At 40.8% G+C, this 13,832-nt stretch overlaps 1 protein-coding gene across 1 annotated transcript; it reads left to right on the top strand.

Annotated features, from left to right (window-relative positions):
• Positions 1–3,211: 3,211 nt before the first annotated feature.
• On the top strand, positions 3,212–7,332 carry LOC141680108 (uncharacterized). The gene is made up of 4 exons (XM_074486420.1): positions 3,212–3,341; positions 4,288–4,929; positions 5,046–5,888; positions 6,839–7,332. The coding sequence occupies exons 1-4, from the start codon at positions 3,212–3,214 to the stop codon at positions 7,330–7,332; spliced, it is 2,109 nt and encodes a 702-aa protein (XP_074342521.1).
• The last annotated feature ends 6,500 nt before the right edge of the window (positions 7,333–13,832 follow it).

Below are 13,832 nucleotides of genomic sequence, written 5' to 3'. Positions count from 1 at the left end.
TGAGGTAGATGCTCCCACACATGGGGACGCGCCCTCGGATGCAAGAATGGAGGTCGAGGACCCCCTAGACTTTGATTTTGATCTGGATCCCAGGATCCCTATGCCTGCCGAGAAAATGGGGTCGGCCGAAGACACAATATCTGTTCCGGTCGACAAGGATGACCCAAACAAGGTTTTGAAGGTGAGATCTTAGCTAAGTGATGAAATGAGGGAAAGATTTACCCGTTTTTTTATTACAAATCTTGATGTCTTCGCATGGAGTCATTCAGACATGGTGGGAATCGACTTAGGGGTAATGTGTCATCGGTTGAACATCTTCCCTAATTACACGGGCATACGTCAAAAGCGCCGCCTGGTGAGCGGGGAAAGGGCGATAACATTAAAAGAAGAGGTAGACCGACTGTTGGAAGTGGGGTTGATCAAAAAATCATTTTACCCCGAGTGGCTCGCAAATCCAGTGCTTGTGAAAAAGCCAAACGGGAAGTGGAGGATGTGTGTAGATTTCACAGATCTCAATAAGGCTTGCCCAAATGATATTTTTCCGCTCCCACGAATTGATCAGTTGGTTGACGCGACGGTAGGTCATGCCTTGCTAAGTTTTATGGATGCATACTCTGGTTACAATCAAATCCCTATATACGGCCCCCATCAGGAGCATACATCCTTCATCACTGATAGAGGGTTATATTGCTACATAGGGATGCCATTTGGATTGATTAATGCTAGCACGACCTATCAGCGGTTGGTGAACATGATGTTCAAAAACCAGATTGGAAGAACCACGGAGGTATATGTGGACGATATGTTGGTAAAATCCAAGGAGGCAAATGACCATATCGAGCACTTGATGGAAATGTTTAACATTCTAAGGAGGTTTCGCATGAAGTTGAATCCACAAAAGTGTGCATTCGGTGTGGAGTCGGGAAAGTTTCTTGGGTTCATTGTCAATCATAGGGGAATTGAAGCCAACCCCGCGAAGATCAAGGCACTACTGGATATGAAATCACCCATCAATGTGAAACAGGTGCAAAGCTTAACTGGGAGGATCATCGCGCTAAATCTATTTATTTCCAAATCGTCCGACAGATGCAAGGAATTCTTTAAGGAAATTAAGTTGGCAGGGAAAGACTTCGTATGGACATCAGAACGTGAGGAGGCTTTTAAGAGGATCGAGGAACAACTGGGAAACCCTCTCATGTTGTCAAAACCATTAGATGGAGAATCTCTAATACTGTACCTTGCAGTTTCTGAGTATTCAGTCAGCACTGTGCTGGTAAGAGAAGAGGATGGGCAACAGTCACCATTGTATTACATGAGCAAGCGATTGCATGATGCTGAAACTCGCTACACAAGCATGGAGAAGCTGGTTTTTGCCTTGATCCTTGTGTCAAGGAAGTTACGGCCATACTTCTAGGCCCATAGAATTAAAGTTCGTACAACATACCCGCTGCGTCAAGTCCTTCACAAGCCAGAATCATCAGGGAGAATATTGAAATGGGATGTGGAGTTGGGACAGTTTGACTTGGAATACATGCCCCGTACAGCAATTAAAGGATAAGCCTTAGTCGATTTCTTGTTGGAGTTTGATTCTGGGGTTGATGATAAGGCTTTGGTAATGCTGCATCCCCCTCATACTGAGAAATCTTTAGAGGAATTTCCACATCCCTGGTGGATCTTGCATGTGGATGGGGCGGTTAACAATGGAGGAGCAGGCACGGGCATAGTACTCGTGTCCCCAGAAGGCCATCATCTGATGAGTGCAATTCACTTTAAATTTTATGCAACGAATAATGATGCAGAATATGAGGCATTGATCAATGGCCAGAAGATCGCTTTGGAAATGGGAGTGCGGAACCTAATTGCAAAGTGCGACTCGGAGTTGGTGGTGTATCAGGTGAATGGGGGGTTTCAAGCTCGAGGATCGCAGACGGAATTATACTTAAGGTGCACGCATCGCCTGATTGGAAGGTTCAAAGAGGTTAGGCTGGAATGCATACCGCAGGAACAGAATAGCAACGCAGATGCCCTGGCAAAAATGGGATCCCAGCAGAAGGCTGCGTTGTTGGGATCTAGTCCGTTAGAAATCCAGGAAATTCCTAGCATCCCAGAGGTAGAAGTGATGCAAGTAGATGAGGCTCCCAAAGAGACATGGATGACGCCCATTCTTGCCTATATTCACAAAGGGACACTTCCTGAGGATAAGTTTAAGGCTCGGCGACTATGCTACCAGGCTGTAAGGTATGTGGTGTACGAGGAAGTTTTGTACAAAAGAGGCTTCAATCAACCACTGCTCAGATGTGTTGATAAAGAAGATGGGAATTATATCTTAAGGGAAGTACATGAAGGAATTTATGGTAATCACTCGGGGATAACTCGTTGGCGATGAAAGTTTCACTATAGCTCGCAAATTTCGTCAGAGCTTGCGATCGCTGCCAACGCTTTGCGAATTACTCGTCTATGCCAGTGACGCTCTTGACGCCTATAGTGAGCCCATGGCCATTTGCCATGTGGGGCATTGATCTTATTAGAGAACTACCTAAGGCTAAAGGAGATGTCAAATATGCAGTGGTCGCAGTCGATTACTTTACTAAATGGGCAGAACCTATGCCGTTGGCAACTATCACCGTAAAGAAAATTAAGAACTTTGTCTTCAACTCTATCGTGTGCAGGTTTGGTATTCCTTAAAAACTTGTCTCTGACAACGGAAAGCAGTTTAACAGCAAGCAGTTGTGGCAGTTATGTGAGGATCTGAAAATTAAGAAGAAGTTTGCAGCGGTCTATCATCCTCAAAGCAATGGGCAGATAGAGGTTGTGAATAAAATAATATAGCATACCCTAAAGACCAAACTGGAAGAGCGCAAAGGGAATTGGCCTGAAGAACTCCCAAAAGTGATGTGGTCCCACAAAACTACTCCAAGGTCTACTACAGGAGAAACTCTGTTTATGTTGACTTACAGATATGAAGCTATGATCCCAGTGGAGGTTGGCTCAGGGTCGCTTCGTAGAGATCGTTACATGGAGGAAAATGCAGAGGTTAACTAGAGGATTCATTTGGATCTCTTGGAAGAGATAAGGGAAAACTCCCAGTTAAGGCTTGCGGCATATCAACAACGTGCCGCAAGATATTACAATAAGAAAGTAAAGGGGCAGCTGCTGAAGGTGGGATATTTGGTACTCAGGAAGGTGATGCCAAACACAAAGAATCCCCGACATGGAGTATTTGGAGCTAACTAGGAAGGACCATACAAGATTAAAACGATTTTATGGAAGGGTACCTATCACCTTGAAGATTTGGACGGAAAGCTGGTTCCGCGAGCATGGAATGCGGAGCATCTTCGAAAGTATTATCAGTAAGGTGCGGCTTTGGCCCCTTACATATCACGTTTACATTATATAGGGCTGTGCCCAAATTATAGACTAGAAGTAATAAAATTCCTCCCAGCCTAGGGGGTAATGCATGTACTACTTACCTTGGAACTAGTTGAAGGTTCATTTTTTCGAATAAATTCCCCACAGAGCATAGTAGCCGTGGGACTGGTGCACTTTTGACACCAGAGCGCATTATTAATAAAAAACTTTGAAAAATTCCAAAGGTTGTTTGCTTGTTAATTTGCTTGGTCAATGACGCGTCCAAACCACAGGACGCGTCCTGAGAAGTAGTTCTATAAGTATAGAAGCACGATTGATAAAGGGGAACACTAAAGAAAACTCGGGTAAAAATAAAATTAGGACGCGTCTTGGGTCTAAGGACGCGCCCGAGTTATCTTGGTTGATGCTCCTTTAATTAATGTTCCCTTAATTTTATTATTCTGAAATTGAAAAAGAAGACACGTCCATATTCGGGACGCGTCCAGCCTGATATATTGAAAATATTATCTTAAAAAATAAAGGGTAGATGCGTCAAAACACTAGGACACGCCCCTTTTTGTATTGTGCTTTACCTAAATACAAAAGTACATCATGTTATCATGTTGGGAAAAAATATACCATCCAGGAAATTCATAAGAGTCTAAGTAGGTAGATCAATGAAGATGCGTCCAAGCACCTGGACGCACCCTATGGTATATAGTGCTGGAATGGAATCAACACATAAAGAAGACGCATCCTAAAATGAGGACGCGCCCTTACAGGACATCTGCTTAGCTTGTAATAATAAAGGAAATAACAACAAGATTTAAAAGGCAACGCGTCCCCCGCTTAAGACGCGCCCATATGTATGACAGAACAAGATTAAGAAAGTAATTACCACCTCTCCGTGGTTTCTTCTTAGTGATTTTAACTTTGTAGTCAATCTTGGTGAAATTTCTAGTGGTAGGGAGCACTGGACTCCAGGCATGCAAGTTTTTAAAGACTGTCTTGCTAGCTGTAGTTTGGACAGGGTTCGCACAGTGGGGGACAACTTCACTTGGACAAATAAGTGCATCATTAATCCAGTGTTTAAATGTTTGGATAGAATGGTTGCAAATGGGGTTTGGTTTAATCTGTTTACTGAAGGAAATGTGTTTGTCAAACCTCGAGGTCTCATGGATCACAAAGCTCTTCTTTTTGAAGAACCTATGCAGCTTCAAAAAATTAGTAAACCATTCCAGTTCTTTAATTATATGGTTGATGTCCCAGGGTTTCATGCTACTGTTGATAAAGCTTGGTCTTTGATTTGCTCAGGGTCCTGCTATGCTAAATTTGCTTCTAAACTTAAAGAAACGAAGGTGCTGCTTTGTCAACTAAACAGGGCTCATGGTAATGTCTCATCTAATGTGTTAACTGTTCGAGCAAACCTTGCAGACCTTCAAGTGACTATGCTCAATAATGAGGATCCATCTCTTCTCTCCTTGGAGAAAGACCTGATCAATGTTTTAAATTTAGCTTTGGCTGAGGAAGAGTCTTTATACTTGCAAAAATCTAGGATAAAATGGATGGGGCTTAGAGATGGCAATAAATCCTTCTTCCATCAACAATGCAAAGAAAACTGGAACCATAAAAAATCTTGGTACTTGAAGATGATTCGGGAACCTTAGTTCATGGCCAACAGCTTTGTGCAAATGTAGTTGTTCATTATTTCAAGAATTTGCTGGGGCCGGAGGTTACCGACACTGCCATTGATCTAGAATCTGTTGATTGTAAGGTCATTATGGAGACTCAAGCTTCCCTTCTTAGTGCTGCTGTTAATGATGCTTTAATCTTCAACACCTTGAAGAAAATGAAGAAAAACAAGGCTCCTGGCCCAGATGGTGTCAATGTAGAATTTTTTCTAGCAACTTGGAACACTATAGGTCCGGATTTTTGTGCTTCAATCAAATCTTTCTTTGACACTGGGTTTCTTCCTTCAGGTATGAACTCCACTCTCATCTCCCTTATTCCAAAAGTTGATTCCCCTACTAGAATGGCTGATTTTCGTCCAATATCACTTTGTACGGTCATGTACAAATGTATATCTAAGATTATAGCATCCATACTCAAATTGATAATGCCTACAGTTAGTGATATTGCTCAATCTGCTTTTATCCCAGGAAGATCCAATTCTGACAACATTTTGCTAGCTCAAGAATTATTCCGAGGTTATGATAGGGAAACTGGGACCCCTAAATGTGCTCTCAAAATTGATCTTCATAAGGCTTTTGACTCCTTGAATTGGGACTTCATTTTGGCTGCCTTGACCCGTTTTCATTTTCCTGAAATTGTGATTAAGTGGATCAAAGCTTGCTTATGTACAACTAAGTTCTCGGTTAAACTAAATGGCATTATCCATGGGTACTTCAAAGGGACAAATGGCATTCGTCAAGGGGAGCCTTTTTCACCTTACATCTTTGCCCTGTGCATGCAAGTTTTGTCTGGGCTTCTTAACAGTGTTCCTTCAGGCTTTCGATACCACTGGCGTTGCAAAGAAATGGGTCTAACCCTTTATTTTTTGCTGATGATGTGCTATTTTTCAGTCATGGGTCTCAAGAATCTGTTATGCACATTATGAACTACATTACAAGGTTCCCATAAAAGTAACAGCTACCTGTGCAATTGTGGCAGTGACTTCACTACTTGGTTTGATTCGTTGTTGATTCCCAGAGGCAGCTTACCAGTTCGGTTTCTTGGGGTTCCTTTAATAACTACCCAGCTTTGTGTGAACGAATGTATGCCTCTCATAAACAAAATCACGAATAGACTGAGCTCTTGGACATCGTTACTTCTGTCTTTTGCTGGAAGAACTTTGCTTATTAAATCGGTTATTTGTGCTCTCCAGGCATTTTGGTGTAATCACTTCTTTTACCAGGAACCATACATGCAAATATTCAATCTCTTCTCACCAAGTTTTTATGGCGTGGTAATATCAACCACAAAGTGGTACCAAGATTTCCTGGAAAACTGTGTGCCTTCCCCGAGAGGAAGGAGGTCTTGCTTTAGAAATATGTGCGAATGGAACAAAGCTTAAATCATTCATCACTTGCTGAAAATAGTCACGAACTCAACCACTCTGTGGGCATCCTGGGTGAATAAAACTGTGCTCAAAGGCAAGCACTTTTGGACTACTAAAATTCCATCAGATTGTTCTTGGATTTGGAGAAAAGTTCTAAAACTCTGTCCTTCGGCTATGCAATTTGTGTCATTCAGAATTGGAAATGGTGAGTCCATCTCTCTTTGGTTCGATCCTTGGTGGCCAAATACTTGCTTAGCTTCTACTATTTTCTCTCCCATTATTTCTCAATGTGGTTTACACCATTGTGACAAACTCAATGCTATTATTTGTAATGGTGAGTGGTTACTCCGAGAGCCAACCCTCGAAGCCATCACTTAGATCCAATATTGGTGCATTGGCTATCAAACTTTGAACCTCCAACTCTGCATGCAGGGCCTGATCTTTTATTATGGAATGGTATTGATGCTGCTAAGGCTAAAACTTGGGATATCTGGGACTCTATTCATTTTAAAGCTGAGATGGTTCCTTGGCACACAGGGGTTTGGCATAAACTTCGCGTGAATCGCTATGCTCATCACCAATGGATTTCTTGTCACGGAAGACTTCACACTCTAGCTCGTCTCCATAGATTTGGCCTTGTGGAATCACAACAATGCTTCCTCTGTATTTGTGCTCGAGAAACAGACTCACATATTTTTCTTAATTGCTCGTATAGCAATTGGATTCTACGCAATCTAATGTCACTGTTAGATATTGGCATTCATGGGGAGTCCTCGAACAGTTTCATCACCTATCTGATAGATCTCCCGGATAAAACTAAGAGCATTATGGCTCTTTGTTGTGCTCAAATTTTCTGCTATCATATTTGGCGTGAGCGTAATGCTCGAGCTCATGATTCGGGTTTTTTGGTCCAAGGAAGCTGCTAACTGGGATCCAGAAAGATTTTATTGCTAGACTTAACAGCTCGGCTTGGCTTTCCAAAGTGCTACATAGAAGACCAGATTTTATTCATTGTACTAGCTTGTAGTAGGTTTCTTTTGCTTGCTTTCTATCTCCAATCTTTTTCCTTATATTGGTTATAGATAGTCTCTCTATGGCCTGTCATAGAGCATAGGGTAAATCCCTTTTGTTTCTTTCTTGTTCTGTTGATATATACATAATTTAGCAAAAAAAAGGATGCACATGGAGGTAATTAAAAAGGGGAAGGCCTTATGAAAATACAAGCAAATAAAATCCAGAAAACAATAATTCATAAGTTTATAACTTGCGAAGCTTAAAAAGGGGCACGCACCCCTGAGATGGTCCTACAGAAAGTTCTTTAATAAAAAGACGCGCCCTAAGCAGGAGGCGCGTCCTGGGGCTTATCCTGGTTGTTTGGAGGAGGAGGTTGAGTTTGAAGTGGAGAAGTTGTCGGGGACGCGTCATCCTCTTCTAAGCCAAGGATGATCCTCTTGTTTTTTTATGGAATCTGCAGCCCTGATCCTGAAGTCATTTACCCATTTTTGGGTGTCTTCATCAAACTTGGAAAAAGTGTATTCTGGGTCATTGGCTATGAACCTAGAACATCACTCTTCAAAACCAGTAGCAAAACCATTTTGATACACTAATTTATTCTCTTCTTTCCATCCATGTAGTCTGTCATCATTCAGAGTGTCAAGCTCCAGCTACATGGTAGAATTTAGAGCGACTACACTCTCCATGGCCTTCTCCATAGAGGTAACATTACCTTCAAGCAGCGCCTTCTGACCCTCAAGATGCGTCCTGTCTTCCTGCATCCGCTTGATCTCAGCATCTTTCTCTTGGATGAGCAAAGCAGTGTTCTTTACCAAATATTTGATCTTGTCTTCAGCCTGGCTTTTAGCAGTGTTAGTGACAGCAAGACGCGCCCTGAGTCTAGCAGCCATGTTGGCACTTTGCCTAGTGTGCAAGTGGAGCTCGGCTGCGGCTCTCACCATGACTTGTTCTGTTTGTTCTACTGTACTGAAAGTCCAGCCTCAAACTTTATCTTCAGTGAAATCGCCAGCCGAGGACGTGCCCAGATATCTGAGAACAAAGGATTGCTTATCCAGCACTGTCTTCTGATGCTTTAAGGGTGCGTCCTCCTTATCAGGGATGTCTGACACTGTGGTGTCAATGATTTTTGGTGGAGGGGGAGGAGTGACAGCAGGCATGGGGTCTTTAACCTTTGGATTAGGCTTAATAGGAGTTTGTTTCCTGGCTCTCAGCTTTTTGGTGGCCGCAATAGCAAATATTTTTGGAAGAGAAGTCATATCTGTGACATAAACATGAAAAAACGTTAGCCGAGTAATGTAGACGCGTCTTGATAGCAAGACGCGCCGAGAAAAATTTTATAGATTGTCAATGCATGTCAAGTAAAATGCATGTAAAGGCATGAAGAATGCATGTATATATGTCAAACAAGGCGACGACCACGCATCCTAACCCTATGACGCGTCCTAACTAGAGGACACATCAACTATAACATAAACTATGAGGAAAGTATAAGTGACATACTAACAACATCAGTCACAAATATTAAAAGAAGACTCGCCCTAATACTAAGGCGAGCCCAAAGTGAAAACACGGATGTAGGAAATATATACAAATCAGATTAAGTTAAAGTTATGCATGTAAGAGAAAGGGTGAGCATACGCATGACGCGTCATAGACGTATGACGCGTCCTATCCTTAATGGTTCTTACCTTTCTCTAAATCCACTTTTCTACTGATGTCCAGTTGGACAAGTTTTGTTGTATTGAGCCCTCTAGCTTTCTCAGAAGTAGTAAGGACGGGTTTTCCATTGTAAAAATCACGGTATTTATAAATGGAACCAACCCTTGATGACAAAGCCCCAATCCTTTTGAGATTGGCCTCCGTGATCATATCCTTAAGGTTGAAGTGCTTTTCAGCATACTTCAACACCTTCTCTGCTCTCTTTTTCTTCCTTCCTGTCAGCTCTTTCTAAGTTCTTTTATCTAAGGAAGAAAGACGAGGGTTACAAAAGGAAAAAAGAGAAAAATAATGAAAGATAAGACGCGTTCTGTAAAAGAGGATGTGTCCTGATAGTGTTTCTTACTTGGCTCTAGATTGAAGCGCACACGAGCTCTCTTCACATCGTAAATGTAGAAAAACGGTTCCTTCTAGTCTCGTTCATGGCTGATTTTACCTTCATTAAACCCTTTGTTATTTAACCATTTGTTGACAACCAAGAAATGGTACCCTGGGATAGACTTCCTGATGCTTAAGAAATAGTTGAATTTTTTCATTGAGGGCGCGCCCAGTCCCAAGTTATGGTACATGATGTATAGGGCCCATGCTAGTTTGTAGGAATTTGGGGACAGCTGGATTGGGGAAACGTCATACCATTTCAAGTTTTTCTTAATGAAAGGATGCAGGGGCGCGCCCACACCCAAGGAGATAAGTTTCGGAGTTAGGACCATCCTGGGGATCCTTAGGTTTTCGATGTTAAAAATGTGAGGTCTCATCATTCGGAGAGGACGCGCCCAGATGCCCTCCATGTCATAGTACTTCATGGTCCACCCAATTTCCATATTTGTTGCAGTGGATTTCATGCCAACACAAGATAATTTGTTCTCTCTCTTCCTCCAGACATTCTTCTCTGTCTCCGGGAGGTCTTCAAGTTCCTTCCAGTCAAAATCAAGTTCTACGTCGTTGGTTCCCCGTGCTCTAATGGAGATACGGACTGTTGAGGAGAGATGGGATATTTGTCGGGCTGAGGAATTCTGTTATAAATTCACCCTCACTATGAGGGGAGGGCGCGTCCTGAAAAGGAGACGCGTCCCCAACAGGAGATGCATTTGGAGGAGACGGGGGCGCATCCTCGTTCGAGGTGACCTTGTGTTGAGAAGGGTTGATTTCATCATCAGTCCAATCCTCGAAGGATTAGAGTTCTTTTTCATTTTAATCCTTTCTTTTTCATTCTAGAGCTTATAGGGACATGATCCATAGAGTCAGAACTGGAATCTAACATTATTGAGGTTTTTGATTTGAGAGATTCGAAGACACGTGTTTCTGCTTCAAGAAAGAAATTCTTCCTACGGAGTTCAGGGAGTTCAGGTGTGAAAGAGGTAGAAGGTGGGGAATAAATCCCAAGACGTTTGTTGAGGACCTTGAATGGATGGAAAGGTGATGAAAAAGACGCGTCCTCCAGCTGAAAAAAAAGGAAGAAGATCTTGAGGACGCGTCCATTGTTAAAAACTGAAAATATGTAAAAGCAAGGGAAAAGAGAAGGTGTCGTAAAGACGCATCCTAAAATTCTATCGAAGGAAACGTACTAAGGTGACGCGTCCTAGGTGGACAGTGCGTCTAAACAACTTTGGTTGAGAACTCAAAATGGTGATAAAAATAAGTAGGACGTGCCCTGAGTGGTAGACACGTCCACAATGGTGAGAATATAACTGAATCCGAATCGACTATGATTAATTTGGGAGAAGTTCATTTAAACCCTAAAAACACTTAGTTCAAGATCAAAGGAGCAAAATATAGTACTTTCACAGATTATATACATATAAATACATACAAGGAAAGGAAGAACAGTTATGTGGAAAAAGAGAACCCGAACGGTTTCTTACTTAATGTGAGATATTTAATCGATAAAGTGAAGAAATGAAAAAGGATTTGCGTACCTTGAGACTTGGGGGTTCTATTGATTGTAAAAACTCGAAGAACCGGTTGAATCGCCGGATTTTTAGATTTAAAGCTTTTGTTTGACAATGGCGGCGGGGGTTGTTGAGAGAAAATGATGAAATGTCGGTCATATATGTGAGGTATTTATAGGAAAGAGTATGGCTGACGTATGCAACAGCTGTCACGCAACGGTCAATTTCAAGAAAATAAAATTGAACGCGTCCAGTGTCTAGGATGCGTCCTGACGTTTAATAGAAGGGGCGACTCAAAATTTTACTTGAGATCTCTAAGTAAAATTCCAATTTTGTTTTCTACTGCAAATGGAATTTGGGGGGTAGTTGTTATGCCCAAATTTTGGTATTAGAATAACTCGGGTCAAACGCGGACTAATTACAGTCAAACTCAGCATTGCATTGTAAAAGGTGAGGACGCGTCAAGGCACACAAGGCGCGCCCAACATTGAGGGAGTGTTTTATGAAAGATGGTCTTATGACAGGAAAGCTTGGAAGCACATGGTTAGGGTAGAACGCGCCCAGGCATGGTGGACGCATCCATAATGGTGAAAGTATTTAGTAAATGGGGTCCTTTTCGTAAAGAAGATTTGAGTACACGCCTAGAGGTCGAGGACCCATCATTTCTTTATGGAATGTTACGAGAGGTAGTTGTTGGAAGAATGATGCAGGTTTCATTCAGATCAGGACGCGCCCAATGTCTTAGGACGCGTCCTATGTGTGGTCAGTGCATTCTCATGAGGAGAGCTCAGGACAAGGCACGCGTGGAAATGAGTAATAGATGATTATTTTTACTAACGTATTTGTTGCAGGTACACTTTCTCTTTGGAGAATTCCCTCCTTGAGACGGTCAAGGAGGGGGATGTCCGTGAAAAGCTTGAAGGCCTCCAGGGGTATGCCTGATGATTGAAGGCCTCCTCCTGTATTCAACGGGTGTCCTCGTTGGGGATGTGGGGTTAACATTGGTGTGTGCTTTGGGAACTATGTTCTTTTATTCAACGGGTGTCCTCGTTGGAGAACTTGGAGTCATCCTGCACTTTGCACCCAAGAGCTTGGGATCACCTGTCCTGATATCTGGTTGGTTATCCTCATTCGGGGGACATGAACGCGTCCGGCATTTGGGGTGAACCGTGGCTATACCTGCGTCCGTAAATCAAGGGAGATAGGTGTAGCGGAGTGTTATCCTTGCGCAGGGAGATGCATTATCCGTGAAGTCTTAAGATTACAGACGAGCCTTGGGCCTTCGCGGTTGGGCCTCATAGTTGGACATTCCTAAAACTAGCGGAAGATGGATTCTGGATGGGTTTTTACCGGGCCTAGGAATAAGAAGTTTAAACCCATTAGATTTCTTGTTCCCTAAAAACTATGTTAGACTTGATCCCTATATAAAAGGTACGTAGGCACATTGAGAGTGGTAAGAAGTTGAGAGCTGATAAGGGAGCCACCACTTACTCTGATCAATCTCAGCCTAAAACAACCACAAACCACCTCACACCGCTTGATTTTCCGGCGAAGAACCACCGTTATAGATCTTAATTCCGGCGAGAAATCTCAATCTTTGTTGTTATCAGATTCCTCCGTCAACACATTACATAAAAAATAATATATGACCTAATTTGAGCGGATATATGCATATTTCATTACATCCACATCTGTCCCTCCGAATTATATTCTTGATATTTATTAATAAAAAAAATATTTCTTAAAAAAAAAAAGAACACATACTCTAAGAATGCAAAATTTATTAATACAGAATTATATTTGATATATAGGTGCACATTGCACATGGTTAGATTATCAAGAGAAAGACCTTCTAGTTCGTACATATATATTCCCTAATTTGGTACCATGTCAAGGATTTTGATCAATAATGAACGAGAGACTTATTTTGTATAATGTAGCATCCACTTCCTCAAACAATAGAACTAATGAACATAATATAGTCTTCTTACGTTCATAATTTACGTAAAAACACTATTATAATTACATCCCGGTGATCGATTTGCTTTATCTATTACGCTACGTCTACCTATATTTAAATTTACGACAATGAGGTAGCAGCCAGATCGTGCTTACTTTTCCACAATCTTAATGTATAATGCTTTCTCTATATTGCGGGTAACGGTATATCAAATGTACGGTGAAAACAAAAAACTGACGATAGATTATTTTAATATTTTGAATACATTTTCTCAATTTTTAATTATTTTTTTAAATAAAAATTTCAGAAAATTTTAGAAAAACGAAAAATAAAAAAGTGGAATTTTTTTTTTACAAAGTAAACAGGCCCTAAGATTCACCAGTGAAATCAAGATATATAAGTGGGGTGTGTATCATATCTCAAATGTTAGCTGAGTAGGATTTTTATATGTAGGTAATATGTCCAAGACTATTAGTTATATCCATTAGTTTAAATAGTACAAAATAAATATTGTATAAAATTTGTTAAACTTGTAAGTAATTATATGTGAGTGGTATTAGCTAAAATAATTAGCTATATTTGAAAAAAAAATTATTGTTATTTTCAAATTTGAATAATTATATTAAATAATAGTTTTTAATATATATAGTTGTGGAAAAATTATTAATAACAAAATAATTATTTTTTAGTGAATACAAGTGAAACTAAAATATTAAATTAATTAAAACATTTTTAAGGATATTATTCTTATAATAATATAAACATCAGAAGAATTAGTTAAAAACATTACGTTTATATATTATAAAATATTTAATTAATTTTATTATTATATTAGTTTATTAATAAT

The sequence above is a fragment of the Apium graveolens genome, chromosome 8 (genome assembly GCF_009905375.1).
Source record: "Apium graveolens cultivar Ventura chromosome 8, ASM990537v1, whole genome shotgun sequence".
Taxonomy (NCBI): Eukaryota; Viridiplantae; Streptophyta; class Magnoliopsida; order Apiales; family Apiaceae; genus Apium; species Apium graveolens.
Note: the sequence above shows the minus strand (reverse complement) of the source record. Positions and strands in the feature narration are given on the sequence as shown.

Coding starts and splice junctions, on each gene's coding strand:
- LOC141680108 (XM_074486420.1), top strand. CDS start 3,212: ATGGAGTATTTGGAGCTAACTAGGAAGGACCATACAAGATTAAAACGA. Junction 3,342..4,287: donor AATGCGGAGCATCTTCGAAA/GTATTATCAGTA, acceptor TTAACTTTGTAG/TCAATCTTGGTGAAATTTCT. Junction 5,889..6,838: donor CTGGCGTTGCAAAGAAATGG/GTCTAACCCTTT, acceptor CTCTGCATGCAG/GGCCTGATCTTTTATTATGG.